Raw genomic sequence first — 21,494 nt, 5'->3', positions numbered from 1 at the left:
CAAAAAATACCTTTGGCAGTGACAGGGACTTAATAAGAGAATTCTTAAGAGTTGTTACAGAGATTGTATTTCTGATTTTTTTAAATTAAGAAATTATTTCTAAAGAAAAATCCTGAAACAGTCTTATTTTTCCTGAGTAGTCCCTCATACAAAAGAAGGTCGTTTGTCATTAGATTAGAGCTTTTTTGTTTGGGTCTGACAACTTTATTTGCCCCTCTTTGACTGCCCCCTCCCATTCTGGGCAAACCCATCAGGGCATGGGTGTTAGAAGTGACAGAGGGGCAGGAAGGTGGGGACAAAAGAAAAAGATATTCTAGAGTTCTGGAGTTTAGAATTGTTTTATATATATAATCTATTTATACATGTATGTTTGTATTTAACATACATCATTACATATGAGATATATTCATTATTTATATATTCTATTTATGTATTACATATATACAATGTGTTACATGTATTTATATATCTATTATGTAAGTGTATACCTATATATATATGTATGTATATACATAGTCAACCAAGAAAAGGAGGCAAACTGAGAAAGAACAAAAACCTTCTATTTTGAGTTGCAGAATTACAATTCATAGAGCCCAGATTCCAGAGTAATCAGGGAAGCATCCCACTTGTAGGGTGAAAGCAAAGGGTTTTTATGAAGAAAAGGAAGGAGGGCAATTTCATGAGTAGGAAAAGAGAAAAGTTCCTAAGTTTTTATTTTTATTTTTTTATTGAAATAGAGTTTATATACAATATTATATTAGTGTCAGATGTACAACAGTGATACAACAACTACATACATTACGAAATGCTCACCACGATAAGCATCAGTAGAGAATATGGAAGACTGCATGAATTTGCATGTCATCCTTGCACGGGGGCCATGCTAACCTTCTCTGTTATCATTCCAGTTTTAGTACATGTGCTGCTGAATTGAGCACTCTATGAGCATTTTAACAAGCTAAGCTGCTCTGGGTTTACACTGATTAACTACTAAATCTATCTTCAGAAAGTCCACAACCATTAGGCTTGTGACCACGATGCCTGCTCTCCTGAGGACTTGGCAAAAATTGCTTAGAACAATTGCCATTTTGCCCAGTCCACAGGTTTTGGCGCAATACAGAGGCGGGTGAGGCAGTTTCTGTACAGTGGCCTCTCTGACTCCATTTTAAAATGGTTCCAGTCATGTCAATATGTATACTAATTAGCAATGGTGAAAGTAACAAACACCCATCTGAACTAGAATGAGTTCATCTTCTCCAACAGCTTTCTAAGCAAAGATTCACTCTATTTTTTTAAGAGAGTCATGCTTACTCACATTAAGATTCTGAAAGAAAAAAAACGGTTCTGCATCCCATCACCCTCTCCTCAGTAACCTCAGCACGTTGGGGGATCACGTGCTTGTCTGCCTGTTCTTTAGTCAGCAAATGTTCATAGAGTGCCCCCCACATGACCAGGACAGTCTAAGCACTGGGGATTCAGTGAATAACATGGAAAAGTTCTTTGCTTTCTTGTATGTCGCGTGCCCCGTCCTCGCCGGCAAGAACAGCACGCAACAACAGCAGGATTCTTCTGCAGAAAGCTTTATTCTTCAGCTCTTTGTGAAACAAATGAGTTGGGCAGGACCTAGAGGGGAAGGAGAGGCTTGCTTATATAGTTCTCATGCTCTGACCTGGTTGGTGCGGCTCCATATGCCTTATTAGCATAACAATTTGGTGGGTCTCATTGGTCCTTATGCCAAGGCGCAATTAGCATGTAGTTTAGTGGTATGGGATGATTTGTCATTAGGAAGTTCGGGGCCTTCCGGCTGCCCTGCATTGGGCGCTATTTTCTGAGCGCGGCTGCCAACATCTCCCCCTTTTTTGTCTAACAGAAGCTCAAGGCGGAACTTGCCAGCAGAGGCGGAGACAGAGGCCTGACCTCCATCATACTTCCTGATGCCCCCTTTTTGGAGAGGGGTTCTGGGCATCTACCCCTATGCAGTCAGGCATGCCTCTCAGAGGGGTCCAAGACCTCTTGCAGTGCTTTGCCTCGCATCCTCTGGCTGGCGTTGGGACCGCTTGGTACAAAGGGTTTGGACCTTTTTTCTCAACCCTCTTGCACCATGAGCTTCTTAAAGAAAGCTGTGATTAAGCATTGAGGTACTCGGGCCTGGTGCAGTGCCACATGGGCTCAGGGTGCAAGAGCTACCTCAAGCTAAAGCCGAGCTTCCTTCTTAAGCATGTTGAGCCACACTTGGGGAGAGGCGCCAACGTCTATCGCCATTAGGGCTTGAGCAAGGATCACCTTGTCCTGCTTATGTTGGTTGCGGAGTCTGCATAACAACCAGAGTAAGAGCATGAGACCTCCAAGCAGGAACACGCCCATCCCAGCCATGCCCGCCCACTCCTTGACGTGGGAGAGAGCTCTGAGGAACCAGGAAGAGAGTCCTTCCGCTACGGAGATATCTAGACGGGTGGAGTTGATGTGGATTATTTCTCGCCGCAGCTCTTCTAGTGTCCCATCGAAGTCTTGGGACCAGTTTCCTGAAAGATACTGGGACAGGTCTCGTGACAGATTAGCTGCCCGTGTAAAATTTTCATATTGAATGCTAGTGATGCAGAGGGCACGATATTTCCGCTCACATCCCAATTGGGCCATTTGCCAGAGCACCTCCATTTGTTCCTCCACGAGATCTATGCGTTGATTGAGGATCATTATTCCTCCTTTCAGTTTGCCATCAAGTGTGGACTGTTGGTCCAGGGCAGAAGCTACTGAGGCTGCAAGGTTATTGAGCTCTGTAGCCGATTTGATGGAGGTGTCTAAAGCTATACCAGCGGCGGTGGCTGCGACCGCGGTCGCGGAGATCAGGAGCACTATGGCGGCTGTAACGCCGAAATCGCGCCTTTCTCGAAGCAGAGTCATGGTGTTAGGGGCATCTACGGGAACAGGGACCCAACGGGGGATGCGGACTACCAAAGCATTGGTAAAGTTACGCGCATCCCAACACTGAGACAGAAAGCAGGTTTCATTGGAGCAGGAGTCAAAGCTACTATTGGATAAGATAAACAGAAATGGGGGGTATACGCATACTGGAGAAGGTGGAAAAAGGGAATTAGGTGACTCTGGACCTGATTTTGCTGAACACGTGTAGTTCTCGTTGTTATGGGTCATGGTCATGTTCCAGTGTGCGCGCGTGTGGTTGTTCTCGCACCAAAAGGTGATATTTTTTACACCGATTCCCCCACCCTGGAGGGCGGAAAAGGGGGAGAGGTCGGTACACGAGCCATTGACTCCACACAGCATCCATTTATGGAAGGGGTTCATGCTCAGCTGCTGACGAAACTCGCCTTCGAGCACCTTTACTGGCCACCAAGCCTCATTGGCTGGCCGTCCCTCCATATCTGGGGAGATGGTAAACTCCTGCCTCTCAGTTGCCCACGTTACTACAGTTGACTGACAGTCAGTCCAGGGCCACAGCTCTCCCTCATAGTCGCCCACACAATGGGAGGCATATTTGGGTTGACGAGGCCTGTCGGTGGAATTGTTCCTGGGAGAGTGTACAAATGTGCCATTGATCCAGAGAACCATCTGGTGGATAGTCATGTTCTTATAGGGCGGGCTCCCTTCCTTATTAGGCCCTTCAAATTTAGCTGACATAACGGGGAGGCCACTGGCCTCTAGAATTATGTCACTGAACCATCCGTATTTCCTCCGTTTCAGGGAGATACAGCCAGCTAGATTCTGAGTGGTGAAGCATAATGACCCATTAGTTACGAAGGATCGGTTTTCTCCCAACGGGGCTGTTAGGGTGTCCTTTTCTAGGTAGGGCAAGTTCATACTAGAGTTGGTGGTGAAAAAGCGGGGAAAAACGGCTGCATTGAAACGGACAGGCATAGGCTTAGGAAAGGCAGACAGGATTCCCCATCTCAATACTCCCTGAGTCGGGGTCTCCAGTGTCAGGAGCAGGGTCAGGAGGTACAGCGAAGTCATCTCCTTTGTTTAGGACTTTCCTCGTTAGGCGCTCCGGGATCCAGAAGGGATTTTCTTCACCCTGGGGGAAAACACACACAGCTCCCCTGGATCTGATTATGATTGGATCCGGGCCCTTCCATTGGTTAGATAACACGTCCTTCCATTTTACTAGTTCTTGTGGGTCTTTTGGCCACTGATTATGGCGATCCGCTGCTGTATGGCCTTGAGCATCCAGATTCAAAAAATTTATAGTGAAAAGTACTAGGGCTGTGGCAGTTTTTGGTGTGGGGGGTATATCCTCAATTCCCCCTTTTTGTTTAAGTAAATAGGATTTGAGCGTGCGGTTCGCGCGTTCCACAATCCCTTGACCCTGTGGGTTGTAGGGAAGGCCAGTGATATGTTTTATCCCCATGTGATGACAAAATTGAGCAAATTTTGTAGAGGTATAGGCTGGGCCATTGTCTGTTTTCAGAATCTGTGGTAACCCCCATGCGCTCCAAGCTTCAAGGCAGTGCTGGATGACATGGGAAGCTTTCTCTCCTGACAATGGGGAGGCAAAGATGACTCCTGAACAAGTATCCACGGATACGTGTACGTATTTAAGTTTCCCAAAAGGTGAAAAATGCGTCACATCCATTTGCCAGACTTGTAAAGGCCTAATACCTCTGGGGTTGATCCCAACATGAGGTGCGGGAAGGAAGCTGCAGCAATGTTGGCAGCTAAGGACAATGTTCCTAGCTTCGGCCCTGGTTATGCTAAACCGCTTGCGCAGCGTTTCGGCAGTGACATGAAATTGTGTGTGGAATTTTGAAGCTGTGGTGATAGGGTCTAGCAGGGGAAAAGCTATATTTCTGGTTGCGAGGTCTGCCAGGTGGTTGCCTTGAGTCATAGGCCCGGGAAGGCCTGAATGTGCTCTGATATGAGTTATATACAAAGGAGATTGTCTATGAAGTAGTGCTGATTGTATCTGTTTGAACAAAGTGGCTACTGGGCTGGACGCTTTGATTAGCCCGGCCACTTCTAGAGATTTGACTGCATTAACTACATAACAGGAGTCAGACACAATATTTAAAGGTTCAGGAAAGATTTGTAGGACCTCTAAGACTATGCGACATTCCACTATTTGTGGAGTGTCAGGCGTGTAGCCTTTTGTCACAACTTTGCCATCATGGACATAGGCACCTGTGCCTGTCTTAGACCCATCCGTGTAAACTGTTTTTCCATGAGGCAGCGGGGTTAGGCTAGTGACCCGAGGGAATACTAGGAGATGATTTTTGGCGAAGTTGATGAGGGGATGTTTAGGGAAATGATTATCAAAGGTTCCTGAGAAACTGTAAGCAAGTATGGCCCAATCATCGTTCATAGCACATAATACTTGTATCTGTTCTACGCTGTAAGGGGTTATAATTTTAGCTGGAGCCTCTCCGAAATGTGTCATGGAGGTTTTTACTCCTCTCAAAGCAAGTTTGGCCACGGCTGCCGGATAGTACTCTATTGTCCTAGCCTGAGAGGCTTGGGGATGAATCCAGATCAGTGGGCCGTGCTGCCATAAGACTGCTGTTGGCAGCTCTGGGGTGGGAAGGACACACAACTCAAAGGGTTCATTCAATTGAACCCTATTTAGCTGTGCTGTCATCAAAGCCTGTTCCACTTTGCGAATGGCTTGTAATGCCTCAGGTGTGAGGGAGCGCGGTGACGTTAGTTGTGGGTCTCCTTCTAGGGTTTTAAATAGTGGAGTCAATTCAGTGGTGGGTATCTTTAAGTATGTCCGCAACCAATTAATATCCCCTAGGAGTTTTTGGAAGTCATTCAAATTTCGCAACTGATTATGTCTTATCTCAAGCTTTTGGGGGCAAATTACATCTGTGTAAATGGTTGCTCCTAGGAATTTGCTAACACTAGATTTTTGGACCTTCTCGCTTGCTATATTCAGTCTCCAATTTTCTAGGGATCTAGTGAGATCTATATATGCTTCTTCTATTTCCGCTGGTTGTGGGGAGCAAAGAAGGATGTCATCCATGTAATGGATGATCTTTAGCGTGGGATAGGTCTTACGAATTGGGTCTAGCGCTCGCTGAACGTACAGTTGACATATGGTGGGGCTATTTGCCATTCCTTGAGGGAGGACCTTCCACTGAAATCTGGCATCGGGTTGTTCATGGTTAATAGCTGGCAAAGTAAAAGCAAATCTTTCCCTGTCCTTGGAGCTTAGAGGTATAGAAAAGAAACAATCTTTAATATCTATTATGAGCACTTTCCATTCTTTGGGTAAGGCAGAGAGGAGTGGCAGTCCCCGTTGTACGGGTCCAAGCATTCTCATTTGAGCATTTACTGCTCTCAGATCATGAAGCAACCTCCATGATCCTGACTTTTTCCTGATTACAAATATGGGTGTGTTCCATGGGGACACAGAGGGTTCTAGGTGTCCCACTTGGAGCTGCTCTTGCACTAAGCAATGAGCTGCTTCTAATTTTTCAGAGGATAGGGGCCACTGAGGAACCCATACGGCCTCCTCTGTGAGCCAAGGTATGGGCATGGCATCTTCAATGGCCCCTATGAAAAACCCAGGCCGTGACGGTCATTCTTTACTTTGGGCAGGATGGGCTCTATGCGTCCCTGTTGGTGTTTCCCCAGCCCCTTGCCAGGGATGTATCCCATGTCCATCATCATGCCTTGGGCGGGGGTGGAGTATTCATTAATGAGTTTGAGGCCTAAGTCTCTCATGACATCCCTCCCCCATAAATTGACCGGTAGAGGGAGTACATAAGGGGTGACTGTACCCTCTTGTCCTTCAGGGGCTCGCCATTTCAATGGTTTGGCACTAATTGAAGGGCTTGACTCATATCCTAAACCTTGTAATGAATGTGAGGATTGGGTCACAGGCCACTTGGAGGGCCACCAGGTTGCAGAGATAATACTTTTATCTGCTCCAGTGTCTAGGATTCCCTCAAAGCTCTTTCCCTCTATTTGAAGAGTTAATTTTGGTCTGTCTGCTAAATCTAATACTATGAAGGCTGAATCCCAGTCAGAGGAGCCGAAGCCCCTTTCTCCCCTCTCCGTGTTGGTAGCAGGATAATTGGCGTGGAGACTAGGTAAAACTAAGAGCTGGGCTATGCGGTCTCCCGGAGATATAGGGTAGATTCCTCTAGGGGCCGAACACATGATTTTTACCTGTCCTTCATAATCTTGATCTATGACTCCGGGATGAACTACCAGGCCTTTCAATGCAGCAGAAGAGCGCCCTAGGAGTAACCCAATGGTATTTGGTGGTAGGGGGCCTTTAAAGTCTGAAGGGATAGGCTGAACTCCCATCTGTGGAGTCAACACTATTCTGGTGGTGGCACGGATGTCCAATCCCGCGGAACCTGAAGTGGCTCTCCTTGGGGGGCCTGGTTGTTCCCGAATGACACTTGCGTGCTGGTTGCCCCATATATTTGCGGGCCCTGGTGACGGGGGCCCCTCTGGGCGTTTTTTGGCAGTTCTAAGGGTTTCCCTTCTATATCTTTAATAGACCGGCACTCATTGGCCCAATGCCTGCCTTTCTTACACTTAGGGCACAACCCAGGGGTCTTTTGGGTTGTTTGCTCTGAAACTGGGCTCCTACACTCTCTCTTTATATGTCCTAATTTCCCGCATTGAAAGCATTTGATACTTCTGTTAGTGATCCTGCCTTGTTTGTGGCTCTGTAATATGGCTGCGGCTAGACCCGCATTGGTGAGTGGTCCTCCTATCTCTCTACAGGCTTTCAACCAGGCGTGTATCCCTTTTTGTTTCCAGGGTGTTATCGCCTGTCTGCATTCCTTGGTACATTGTTCAAATACTAATTGCTCCACTAGGGGCATTGCTTGTTCCTGATCTCCAAATATTCTGCCTGCGGCCTCCATCATACGAGCGACAAAGTCAGAAAATGGCTCGCTCGGCCCCTGAATAATTTTTGTCAAATTGCCTGATACTTCTCCTTTGTTGGTGAGGGCTTTCCATGCTTTGGCGGCGCACGTGTTTATTTGTGCGTATACCTGTAAGGGGAAGGCGGTCTGGTTGGCTACCCACTGTCCTTGGCCCGTCAGCATATCATATGACCACGCAGGCTGTCCTTCGGCCGCGTTTGCGCGTGCCTGGGTCATACTGATATCATGCCACAATGCCTTCCATTCTATGTATTGCCCCATACTAGAAAGGCATGCCTTAGTTACATATTGCCAGTCTGCGGGTGTCATGGCTGTCTCTGTTAATCTCTCAACTTGTGCTATGGTATAGTTGGCACTGACCCCATACGCTCGGACGGATTCCGCTAAGTCTTTAACTTGTTTATGACTCAGGGGTTGGTGAGAGCGTACACCGTTATCCTCAAATACAGGAAACATTTGTCTAATTGCCTGAAGAGTATCTGGGTGGCAAAAGGAGAGTGCGCCACTCACGTAAGGTGGCGGGGCAACGGGCGTCGGGGGACACCCTGCTTTCATTTTTTCCTTGGTCCGCTTTTCAACTTTGCTGGTTCCCTTACTTCTGCACTCTGCGGTTTTATTTTCTTCCCCTTCCTCTGCGGACGTTAATTCCTCCTCAGATTCCCTATTGGAGAGTTGGAGGTCCCTCAACTCTTTCCAGGGGTATTTACTATTTTCTCCGAGGCGATCGTCACTCGCTTCTCGGGGCTCTTTCGCTTTTGCCCTAGGCGGGCTTTCTCCCTCACTCTGGGGTTTCTTTACTTTCGTTTTTGTGGCCTTTTTTCGGCCGCGCGCGCTCTCTGTTTCCCGTTCCGTTTCTGACATGCTCTCTTGGATATCTGTCAATGCTCTCTGACCTTCTTTTATTACCTTTTCACATCTCTCATCTTGCAGACAAGCTCTAATCAGTTTCCAGAGGGGCCTGGTGCCTCCCCTCAGGCTACCCTCCTCCTCCTCTCTATCAAGATCTTTCCCCAGTTTGTCCCAGCTCGGGATTGAGAGGGACCCTGAACAAATGAACCAGGGGGCCACACGGTCTATCTCCTTCACAAAAGATCCTAAGACTTTGCTGGAGACCTTCAAGTTTCGCTCTTTGAGAGCTGTCTGCAGCGCCGTGACTAATGACGGTGCATTCCCCATGGTGCCTCCTTATTTACAGAGAACCATCAACCATCATCCTAAAAAGCAGGGGCCTCTCGGAACTTACCCCTCCGGGCTTTCTTCTGACCTGCAGTCCTGAACCCTCTCCAGATGTCTGAAGGGTCCTCCCTGTGCCGGTGATGTTCTGGTTCCCGGGTTTCGGCACCACTTGTCGCGTGCCCCGTCCTCACCGGCAAGAACAGCACGCAACAACAGCAGGATTCTTCTGCAGAAAGCTTTATTCTTCAGCTCTTTGTGAAACAAATGAGTTGGGCAGGACCTAGAGGGGAAGGAGAGGCTTGCTTATATAGTTCTCATGCTCTGACCTGGTTGGTGCGGCTCCATATGCCTTATTAGCATAACAATTTGGTGGGTCTCATTGGTCCTTATGCCAAGGCGCAATTAGCATGTAGTTTAGTGGTATGGGATGATTTGTCATTAGGAAGTTCGGGGCCTTCCGGCTGCCCTGCATTGGGCGCTATTTTCTGAGCACGGCTGCCAACACTTGTAACCTATGGTATAGTGGGGAGAGGGGAGAAATGAACTGAAAAAATTTCCAATTGAGGAAGCACAGTATGAAGGAAACAAAGGAACGATAGGTACCAGTAGAGACTATTCAGATAGAGTGGTTGAGAAGGCTTTCTGAAGAGGTGACATAGCTACACGTGAAAGATAGAAAGGGGATTGTGGAAGGAGGGAGGAATGGTGTGTAGCTGGAATGGAGTGAGAGAGCTGAAAATGGGACAGAGATGCAGAGAGCAACCGGCAGCTGGCTGCTCAGTACAGCCTTTCAGGCCGGGGCACACCCGCTGGTTTTTACTTCAAGGGTTGGAAAGATTTTCAAGCAGGAGAGTGACATGATCACATTTATGTTTTAAGGAGATCACTCATGCTGTGTTGAGGGTGGATTAGAAGGGGCGGAGTGGAAGACAGGACAGAGGAGGTGGCTTGTACTGAAAGTGGAAGCTGAGGTGGAGGAAAGGGGATGGCACTTAGATATGTTTTGGAGGTAGACCGGCCAGGGCTCACTGATGGGTTGGTCAAGGTTATATGGGAGAAAGAGAGGAACCCGGGTTTACCCTTAGATTTCTGGTTTGAGCCACTGGACAGCTAATGGAACACATCAGTTGGAATGATCTGGGCTTGAGTAAAGAAAGCTTTGGCTGAAACAAAAAAAAATATATAGGTTCCTGTAAGGTCAGAGATAGGGCAGGTTTCAGGGCTCTCCTAACTCCAGTAGTTCTTGATGAGCCTGGTTTGTGATTAAAACCTGTGTGTGATTGTTCAAGTTTCATCACAGGCAATTACAGAAGCTTCGCCTGGCAGGCCTCATGGGGGAACAGGGCCCTCCCCAGAAGGCTGGGTGCCCAGACAGCACTGCAGCCTCTGAGGGGCTTGCTTGCAGTCAGAGACTCAGGTCTCTAATTCAAGGGCTTCACAGATTTGCATTCCTAGCCCCAGGCCTGCATGGCTTTCTCTTTATCTGAGGCCTTGGGCAGAGGCCTTGTTTGGTCTCCTCAGCTGAGATCTCCTTACAGGGGAAGGAGGAATACGTTTCTACTCCTAGCCCTCCCCCCAACCCCTCTCTCCCCAGAGTCTTTGTTCAGTGAGACCAGCCCCTGGACAGGTGGATCTGCGCTACTTCAGGGGGCCCCTGACCAGGCCCTGTTCCACGGGGGAAAGTGCAACAGAGGGAGCTGGTCCTTTCTCTCATTTTAGTCTCTTGCTCGTATCATCACAGTAAGTGACTAAAGGCTAACTCTTTCATTTTTGGGTTGTTTAATTGACTCTAACAGGCTACTCTGATACCTGACAGCTTGCTGTTTCCCTTTCTCTCTCCCTCCATCCCTCTCCCTCCCTCTCCCTCCTTCTCCTTCCCTCCTTCCCCCTCTCTCTCTCTGTCTCTGTCTCTCTGTCTCTCTCTGTCTCTCTCTCTCTGTCTCTCTCTCTCTCTCTCTCTCTCTCTCTCTCTCTCTCTCTCTCTCTCGCTCACACACACACACACACACAGATCTGGCCTGGCTCCTTTTCTACACATGTCTTTCAGCTTTGCCCTACTCCATGTGTTAGCTTTATACTCAGGATGATAGTGAAAAGGCCCTGGTGGTTCCAGACATCATATCCTGACCAGATGACATCCAATAAAAAGAGACTTTCTCATCAAAGGCTTTAAGAAGGGGCCTAAGATTCATGCTGGTTGGACTGTGTAGATATATGCACCCAGGCAGGGAATGGAATTTGGTGACCCATTAAGCTAACCTGAGCCCACCCCTGGAGCCAAGAGTGTGGCCAGCTAGGGCCACATAGGCTTCATGTAAAGCTGAGGGATGTCTGTGTGCCTCAGGGTCTGTTAGGAAAGATTAGAGATGAATTCACACACAGCCAGCTATGTCATTTACATGTGTCCCCCATGCAAACACAAGAGTTTCTTATTCAAATGGCAGGAAAAAAAATCACTAAACGTACTAGAATATAAAGCTTTTTCCTTTCATCTATGGTCTTTCTTCTTGACTTCTTACAGTATTGCTTTTATTTGATGTTTAATGTAATGCTAAGTAAAGAGAAATTAAATTTCAAATTATTACAATGAATTTCACCACTCATATTGTGCAATGCTAGTTTTAAATGCACATATAAAACATTTACCTGATATGTGGAATCACCAGAGTCACACAATGTGTGTTTCATAACTGGTACCTGCGTTATGTATTTCATTCCTACCAGGACAGTGAAAACACTGCACAAAACAAAGTCCACTGTTTTTACATCACTTTTTGATATGCACGTGTTCTACTATGCTGCCAACCTTTGGCCTGCTGATGAGTGTGGAGAAAGGCTGAGAGGAAGAAGAGCTACAGACTGTCTTATCTTCCCGTTTCTTTCTGTGTCATCCGTTTCAGCCTGAGTGGTTGATGAATATAGGCAAGTAACAGGCAAGTAGCGGGAAGGAATATGATAGGGACCCTTGGTTCTCTGTGTTTCTCAGACTGCCACTGTTTTCTTTTTGCATTTGAAGCAAGTTGTGATTCTTAGGAAACTCTTGGGCTGACAATGACCCAATTTCTCAGCTTTAATGTGATTACTGTGTTCTCATTTTAAGTCTTGCTGAACTTCCATGCATCATGGGCTCACTAAAATTCTGTTCTCATGGGACATTTCGAATGCTATACACAAACGGCCTGTCAAGGAGTGAATAGACATGCGTATCACACGTATCTCCTCTGCCCAAGCACATGCTCCATTGTCTCACTTCACTTACAAAACACAAGTTCAAAATGAAATGTATTGAGAATTTTAAGATGGTGATGGCAGAGCATTAAACCAAGCACGGGGCCTTTCTGAGTGCAGAGCCCATGTGACTGTGTAACCAAGTGAACAAGTTGGCATCTCTGCCTTCATATTGTATCTGCCTCTTTTGCTGCTTAATCTTTGGGTTAGAAAGCTTCTGCTCAGCCTTGCAGCCCTGCCATAGGCTTGTTAATCATCTAACGGAATTCTGCTCATGGCTTAAGATTAATGCAACCAGTCCCTTTCCTGAAACATGTACAAAAATGATGACTGGATTGTTCTGGACTTACAGGAACATCATGGCCAGGAATGACACGACCCATGTCGACAAGATGACTGGAGTCAACCAGCCAAGGACAAGGAGTGTCACAGCCCTCCTCAGACCCTCGCTCTGTGGAAGGAAGGGTCTTCCAGACATCAGACCCAGATGTCTGTGCTCAATCATCACCTCCCAGCTTCCCTCCTTTTACCCCATTCCCTAATATAAAAGAAGCTTAAAGTCAACCCTGAGATGATTCTTTAGCATGTAACTCCACCATCTTCTTGGTCTGCTGGCTTTCCGAATAGAGTTGCTTTCCTTGCCCCACACCTTGTTTCTCAACATACTGGCTTGCTGTGTGGTGAGCCGCCTGAGCTTGGATGTGATGACAATCGCACAGGTCACACACCCCCTCCCCATGGCACTGGCCATGGGCAAATGAATGCTGGGTAAGCAAACAAGAATACCCACTGAAGACGTGTTTCCCCAAATGGGGAAGATTGATTGTGGAGAACAGTTTGCGTGTAAACAAAACCAGGAAGCTTTACATAGCAAGGGTTTATTTGTTGCTCGCTCAGAATCTGGGGCAAACCCTGCAGGGCAGCTCCTCTCCCAGTCATAAACTCAGGGACCTGTGCTCCTTCCACAGAGTGGCTCCATCTTCTCAAGCCTCCTTTGCTTCCAACTAGGAAGAGAAGGAAAAGGAAAGTGTAAAAATCACATGGGGCATTTCAGGAGCTGTGCTGAGATGTTGGGCACATCACTTTTATCCTTATTCCCCTGGGCAGAACTCAGTTAACTGGGTCCGCCTAAGAGCAAGATGAGCCCAAGAAGAGGAAATGGGATTGCTCAGCATCTAGTAAGTCTCTGTGATAGCCTTCCAGGGAGGTTTTGGGTTGTTTGTTTTTTGGTAGATGGTACTAAAACATTTTATATGCAATGGGAGATGATCCATTAGAAAGAGAAGATGGTGTGAACAGAAGGGGCAAATATGTGGTGTTCTGTAAATGTTGACTTGAACCGTAAGACCTTTGTTGGTCAAAGGGTATGCACTTTCAATTATAAGAGGAATAAGTTCTGGAGAGCTAATGTGCAGTATGGTGACTATAGTTAACATATTGAATTGTACACTGGAAATTTGTGCAGGGTAGATCTTAAGTGTTCTTACCACACACACAAAAGGTAACTGTGATGTGATGGGTATGTTAATTAGCTTCATTGTGGCAATCATTACACAACATATCTGTTTATCAAAATATCATGTTGTATACCTGCTATGGTCTGAATGTTTGTCTCCCCCAAACTCATATGTTGAAATCCTAATGCTCAATGTGATAGCATTAGAAGGTGGGGGCCTTTGGAAGGTGCTTAGGTCAGGAGGGTAGAGCCGTCTTGAATGAGATAGTGCGCTTATAAAAGAGACCCCAGAGAGCTAGCTCGCAGCTTCCACCATGTAGGGTCATACCGAGAAAGTACAATCTGTGCACCAGCAGACAGGTTCTCATCAGACACCAAATCTCCTTGTGCCATGATCCCAGCATCCAAAACTGGGAGAAATAAATGTTTGGGATTTGTAAGCCATCCAAGTGATGGCAATTTTTGTTACAGTAGCCTGAGTGGACTAAGACGACACCTTAAATATATATAATTTTTACTTGACAAGTCAAACCTCTATAAAGCTGGAAAAAAAAAGAACTTTGCAAGGATGTGAAAAGGCTTTGACAGGCTTAATTCAACCTCATTCAATTTAAATGGAGACTGATAAGCAAGTTAATTATTTTTTTTGAAATTTGATGACAGCTTCTTTTGTTGTGAGGATTATTATATTTGAAATGATTTTGTAATGTATTGTACAGACATGAATAATTATTGTTCCTGTGTCATCCTCCCTAAAGCAGAATTCCTGCTGTGAGTTCAGAAGAACTTAATTCTAGTCATGGCTCCATTACATACTATCATTTAATCATTTAATCTTTGTAAACTTCAATAATCTCTAAATGCCTATCCCATGTAGTTATAAAGACTAAATGAGATATCATATTTTAAAACTATTAAGGTTTTGGTTAACTCAATTATTTAAAAATTGGAACAGTAGTATAATTTAAGAACCCTAGCATCTCTCCCTCAACTCCAAACTCCAGTCTGTCTTTCTCAAGCCACAGGCTGCTGGGACCTGCAGACACTGGGTGTGAATGAGGCCTTGGCTTCTTTGTAAGTTATGGCTCAGAGGAGCGCTGTAAGGGCCACATTGCTGTGCACTCCTCTGGCTCCTAGAAGCATGTGTGCGAGGAGGCAGGGGTGGGATGGTGAATGGGCAGGCATAGGGAAACGGAAGTTCCTATGGCCAGGATCCTCACCTAACCCTTAACTGCTTGATGATGTAACTGGCCTGCTGCTAGGCTACTGCTTGCGCACCTGTTGGCAATGAGCCATTATTGTCCTTGTTACTATATAAAGAGCTCCGTCCAGTGTTCTCCCCAGAGGCAGAGTCAGAGATGGGTTGCAAATACTCTGGAGGCAGAAATGACTCCAACGCTGGACCTGCCATCATGAGAATAAAGCTTGGTATAAACCCTTTTACCCGTAACTTCTGTTGTTATTCTGTCTCAGCAAATCCAGTGAACTTGCCTGGGGGCAGTTCCCTCAGGCAAGACAGCAGAGAAGTAGCTTGGGAGATCTTGCCCGCAGATACCTGTGGCACTCTCAGTGGTGGAGGGGGAGAATGGTTTACCACTGTGTAGGAGAGTATGGGGACTTCCTGGCCCCTAAGAGCCAAACAGGGGTTGTATAGCTGCCCCTGATCTGAGAGACTTCAAAGAGATAAGGTAGCAGGAAGACCCTCTAGGTCCTTCAGCAGGTGCCCCATAGCCTTCTTTCTATATCACTAGCCCCTGAGAGATAAACACCATTTTGCCATCCACCCTTGTTTCACTGATATCATTTAGAGCACTCTAAAAACCAGATTTGAGCTCCAAATGAGCAACTAAGAAAAACAGCCACTGAGAACTGACAGAAGTTAGTATATAAATACCCCATCTTCCTCACCCCCTGAGAAGGGTAGCTGAGGTGTGTGTTTTACACTGGCCTCTGGAGTTTTCCAGCAGGATTAACTCCAGTTACCCACAGTTCTAATCGCCTTGATAATAATCCTTTTATTTGCTTTCTTCCCTTTCTTGACTTACTTTTCTTCTCCACTACCAGTCTTTCCTAGGATCAACCGCACATAAACTGTTTGCACTCAAATGCTTGTCTCTAGGGCCTACTTCTTAGGATACTCAAACTAAGAATTGTACTGCGCTGGGATTGAATGAAGCAAACAGAATACTCCAGCCTGTCGCTCCCCTACTTGACTTTCAGAATACTTTCATCTTGGCATGGAGGGATTTTCTCTTTAGGGAATTTAAGCAGGTGGAAAGAATGCCTTACAGATACTGATGCCTGGTGTTCCCAACCAACAGCCCAACCGAATCATCCCACAGTGAAGCTTCAGGAAACGAGTTCCATTCTGAGAGGCCCTAATAAGCTTTTATAGCACTTGACTCCAGGTTTTTGGTTCCTTGCTGCATGTGAATAGGCAAGCACCGACAGAAAATTCTGATATGATAGATGGAGACCAAAGTGACGACAAAGCAGCAGCTGAAAGGAATAACAGAATATTCAGGAAGAAGGAAACTTTAAAAATGTGTTATTAAATATTCTTTAAACTGTAAATTAAACTTTAAAACTTTAAAAATGTGAATTAAATAGAAATGAGATCTACAAAGCAAGATTATGACACAACAAAGAGACAATTGAAGAATAAAAGACAAGCAGTAAAAACTCTATAGATGGGAGATAAATTTAACGAATTCTCCAATAAAGACCAAAAAGACAAAGATGGAAAACAGGAAAGTAAAATAGATGGTAACAGGGCTCATATAAAGTTTGGGTTTGATCATATATCAGAAGCTGAAAAGATAGTAACCTGTTCATATCTTAACAAATAAACTTGGGCTGTTGTACAGGCCAAGAATAGAGGCAGAAGTACTAATGGTTAGACAGCTCTTACATTAGAAATAGTGTAAACTTGATGTAAAGACAGTGGACATCTAGATAGAAATTAAGAGAAAAGATGGGAGATTAAATGGTAGAACAGATTAAATTCATGACTGAGCAGGTGCATGTTTATGGGCCAGTGGGTCTGATGTAGGAAGTTGAAGAACGGATGAATCCAGAGTTTCTCCAAGGATCCCGAATGGATTGGACTCCATTGAGCAGGATGAGGTAGGAATGAGGACTAGCAGGTTGGAGTGATGTGAGAGTATAGGGGGCTGGAGCGCAGATTCCCAAGTTCAGATTAAACCAGTATTTTTTGAAATCACACTAGGTGTCAGGTACCGGAACAAAGTCCTTGTCTGGGTGCCGGAGGAGAGAGGGAGGTGAGCCACCGCCAGAAGACAACCCTCTTTAGGGGTGTAGTGAAAGATGGCATGCCCCTTGGCCCGGAGGTGGTGGGGGCAGCGATGGAGGTGGTGGGAGCAGCGATGAGCGTTGTGTGCAGAATACTTGGTGACAGGAGGTGTGAATACACGCTCGTGGCGGATGCGCAGCCTGCTCTATCACCGAGCAGACGTACCTACGCCAAACTCCCGGATTCTGGTCTTGGGTTACATGGGGAAAACCAGAGCCCTGTGGACTTCCTGGTAGCGCGAGGGAGGCATGGTGCGCATGCGAAATCTATCCGAGGGCTCAAAGGCGGCGGGAAGTTGGTTTTCTGAGCCGCAACTGAGCAGCTGGAGGACGGATTGGAGACGACGGACCAATAAACAGATGTCTCATTGGCTTAGCCGCTCAGGCTCCGGAGCCTCCAGCTTTCCATTGGCTGTTTCAAGCAGAGCAGGGGCGTGACTCCGGGGGCTCCGCCCCCGCGGCGCCCCAGCCTCGGGGTCTCGGGCTGAGGCAGTGGGACGGAAGTGTGCGAGTCCCACCACTTCCCTTCACTGCTGCGTTGGAGCCGCCGCCGCTACCGTCCGCTCCCCAGCGAGCCGTAGTCTCCGTGCCGTACCCCGAGTGCCCGGCCGCGCGGAGCCGGGATGCACTGCCCCTGCTGTGGGCCCTCATCATGGAGACCAAACGGGTGGAGATTCCCGGCAGCGTCCTGGACGATCTCTGCAGGTACCGCCGCGCCCCGCGCTGCCCGGGTCCCCTTTCCTCCCGTCCTCGTCTCATCGCAGACCCCCAGGCCTCCCGGTCTCCCCCCCGCCCACATCCTGGGCCTCGCTTTCGGGTCCCGCCGCTGCTCGCCTTTCCTGGTCGACCCTTCCTCGACGACACCACCTCTCTTTCGGCCGCAGCCTCCCAGCTTGTCACAGTCCCTTCTACCCTTCCTCGCGGAGCACCGGAATTTCCTCATTTTTTTAGTTCCCCAGCTATTTTGCTTTTCTGCACGCGAAGCCGCTTCGCCAAAGTCTGGGTCCTTAGGGTTTTTCGGCTGCCCCCACCCCTCCCATTGTTTTTTCGGCGTCTCAGACCTTTATAGACCATTTTCTTCCCTCCTTCCTCCGTCTCATTCCCCAGTTCTGTTCAAAGACCCCAACGTTTTAAGTGTTTGAATCCCAGGTTCCCCGACCTACGCAGGAAGCAGTTTTCAAACTTACGCTTTCCCCTGTGTGTTCTTACACGTCCGTGGTATTCTCTGTAAATTGCTATGAAGAAGTCCTCTGGTTCATTCCAAAACTAATCATTGGAAGAGGAGGGGAAAAGTCTCGAGCTGATTTTCTTTTCAGCCCTTAATTATCCTTAAAGGAAACTCTCAGGCGCGGGGTTTTAATTCATGATACGCTTTTACAAGAGAAAATTTCTGCATTTCGTTCTTGTGAGCTGTGATTTCAGATAGCCAAACACGTGTAAAATGAACTCAATATTTTTTTTTCCTGAAGTAAAATTTTGCTGTAGTAATACCCTGAGGTGTCGCCAGCGTAAGTGGGTTGTGAAATATTAAATCACAAGTGAGGAAGAGCTCTGATTAACACCTTTTCAGTCATAGTTACTGTATGTCTAAAAGTCTGACTTTTTGAAGTTTGTGTTGAATTCACGCTTTTTTTTAAGTGGGAAGGCAAGAATATGTGTAGAGTTACTACTGTGTGCCAATCACTGGGTGCTGCTTTCACATACGTCGTTTTATTTAATCCTTGAAACACCCCTATTTGGTAGGTGCAGTTGTTCGCATTTTTGTCTGACGGACCCAGGTTGTAATTTACACAAGGCCACATTCACTGTAATTCAGAAAATTTAAAAAAACCTAGGCCTTTTTCTTTACATTTCTTGTGCTTTTTCTCCTACCCCAGGTGGATGTGATGGAAAGTTAAGCCTAGCATTTTAAACCTCATAAAAGAGATGTATGTGTGATAATAAATTAATTTTGCAGTTAGTGAAAATTAATGTCACCGTACTTCTCTGGTGATGGTATGACTGTAATTTTTGGAATATGATAGATTCATATGAACCATGTGATCTCACATTTTGTGAGAAAAGAAAAAGATGATGTGTGTATGTCTGTGTGGACTAAGAAGAACATATAGCAAAAGTGCGATTATGATTATTTTCTTATGTTCCCAAGATTTTAGAAACGATGTGCATTTTATAATTAGAAAAAAAATTAAAAATGAGTATATATTTGGAAAGGTGACCAGTAATCACATAATAGATTAACAGGGGTACAGATTGATTCAGAAAAAGATCAGTAATCTTAAACTTTTGCTGGCATATAAACTAATCTTCCCACTAGTATTGGGTTTATTTATATTCAGAGGTTTACATATTAAAATAAGTCATCAACTGTTAAATGAAGGTGATTGAGTTTATGTGTGGAACCTGTTTACTCACAAAATAATTACATTGTGTTTTGTAGACAATACATTTAAACATCTGTTGCGTGTTAAATGAAAACTCTTGGTTTTCAGTGAGTGTATTTAAACTATACAGATATTTTGGAATAGAATAACACATTTCTTTTAATAAGTTTTTTTGGAATTAGTGCTTTTTGTCCATGTAAAATAAGGACGATGTGTTTAAAAATAGGGCTAGGTACTTGATAAACCAATAATGAAAGCAAATAAGAAATAACATTTTTTAAGACTTAAGTTTTAAAAGTAATGCCTTTTTCAAGTTAATATTTTTATTTTTGTTGGTTAACTGTTGTTAAATGTAAAATATTTAACTGTTGCTTAAAGATTTTTGAGGTTAATTCAGGCTTTTGATTGTGGGCTTATTCAGAAATTTTTACACTTAGCATTTGTTTAATTTCTGTAAAAATAAAGTTTAAGCTAAAAGTTAATTTTCTGCACTTTTTTGCTCTTTTCAGTACCCTCTTGATTTGAGTTTGGTCTTAACACTTGTTTTTACTGCCTTTATTTCTCTCTCCCCCATCACCCCAACACTGTTTACTGTTATAATGTTTAAGAGGTTTTTTGTTTTTTGTTATTTTGATTTTTGATAAATTATATATTACTGCTAATCTTATCTGCTTTAGTCACTGATCACATATTAATACATTCTGGAAAATGTAAAACTTGAGATTGATTTTGATGTGAAAAATTAGGGACTTACATTTTCAAGATGTGACTTCGTTACCATTAGACAGCTTGTACACTCAAGACATGGAATGTTATTTTTCAGATGCTTTAATATGCAATAAATTTCATTTATTGGAATACTGTGCAGCCACTAAAATTCCCAAGGCAATTAGCAAGCAGTAAACTAAGGGAAAATATTTGTGTTCTGGAAAGATGAACACAATATACCCAACAATGAGTGTGACACTTAGTAATTTGATGCTTTTTGTTAAAACAAACTTTTAAATGTGTGTGTGTGTGTGTGTGCGCGCACAAGAAAAATCTGAAAGAATATACACACCAGACTGATATTGGTTACTTCTGGATGGAATGGAATTAGAGGAGGGAAGGGAAGACTCTTGTCTAGGTAGAATGTTTTAGTGAACAAAAATTGCTTTAAATAAAATGAGCACATATGAAATTAGTATATAAAAAGTAAATCTGCACCATTTTATGGTGATATTTGTCTTTGGTGCATCATGGTTTTCATGTTAAAGGGTGAATACAGGGTTTTGTTTTGTTTTTTTTATCAACGTTTCCTCATGCTGGACATATCATAGAGCTAGCCATTTTATATTTTTTATTTTTTGGTATCATAAATATACAATCATATGAGCAACATTATGGTTACTAGATTCCCCCCATTATCAAGTCCCATCCACATACCCCATTACAGTCACTGTCCATCAGTGTAGTAAGATGCTATAGAGTCACTACTGTACTGCCTTCCCCGTGGCCCCCTTACCCCCATGTCATGTGTGCTAATCTTAATGCCCCTTATTTCCCTTTCTCCCTCCCTTACCACCCACCCTTCCCAGTCCCTTTCCTTGTGGTAACTGTTAGTCCATTCTTGGGTTCTGTGAGTCTGCTGCTGTTTTGTTCTTTCAGTTTTTGCTTTGTTCTTATGCTCCACAGATGAGTGAAATCATTGGTACTTGTCTTTCTCCACCTGGCTTATTTCACTGAGCATAATACCCTCTAGCTCCATCCATGTTGTTGCAAATGGTAGGATTTGTTTTCTTCTTATTGCTGAATAATATTCCATTGTGTATTTGTACCACATCATCTTTATCCATTCATCTACTGATGGACACTTAGGTTGTTTCCATATCTTGGCTATTGTAAATAGTGCTGTGGTAAACATAGGGGTGCATATGTCTTTTTGAATCTGTTATCCTGCATTCTTAGGGTAAATTCCTAGGAATGGAATTCCTGTGTCAAATGGTATTCCTATTTTTAGTTTTTTGAGGAACCTCCATATTACTTTCCACAATGGTTGAACTAGTTTATATTCCCACCAGCAGTGTAGGAGGAAATACA

At 45.0% G+C, this 21,494-nt stretch overlaps 1 protein-coding gene and 1 non-coding gene across 2 annotated transcripts in view; one reads left to right on the top strand and one right to left on the bottom strand.

Annotated features, from left to right (window-relative positions):
• Positions 1-830: 830 nt before the first annotated feature.
• Positions 831-938, bottom strand: LOC118967816 (U6 spliceosomal RNA). Its single transcript, XR_005055047.1, has one exon. It is a non-coding gene; the product is annotated as a U6 spliceosomal RNA (small nuclear RNA).
• A 16,570-nt stretch (positions 939-17,508) lies between these two features.
• DCP2 (decapping mRNA 2) overlaps positions 17,509-21,494 on the top strand; it is a 40,127-nt gene continuing 36,141 nt past the window's right edge. The window contains exon 1 of the mRNA XM_017678883.3: positions 17,509-17,736. Coding sequence (XP_017534372.1) covers positions 17,684-17,736 — 53 coding nt within the window. The 5' untranslated portion in view covers positions 17,509-17,683. The remainder of the gene's footprint in view (positions 17,737-21,494) is intronic.

Source organism: Manis javanica, chromosome 1, assembly GCF_040802235.1.
Source record: "Manis javanica isolate MJ-LG chromosome 1, MJ_LKY, whole genome shotgun sequence".
Taxonomy (NCBI): domain Eukaryota; kingdom Metazoa; phylum Chordata; class Mammalia; order Pholidota; family Manidae; genus Manis; species Manis javanica.
This window is presented reverse-complemented; position numbering and strand designations above follow the sequence as displayed.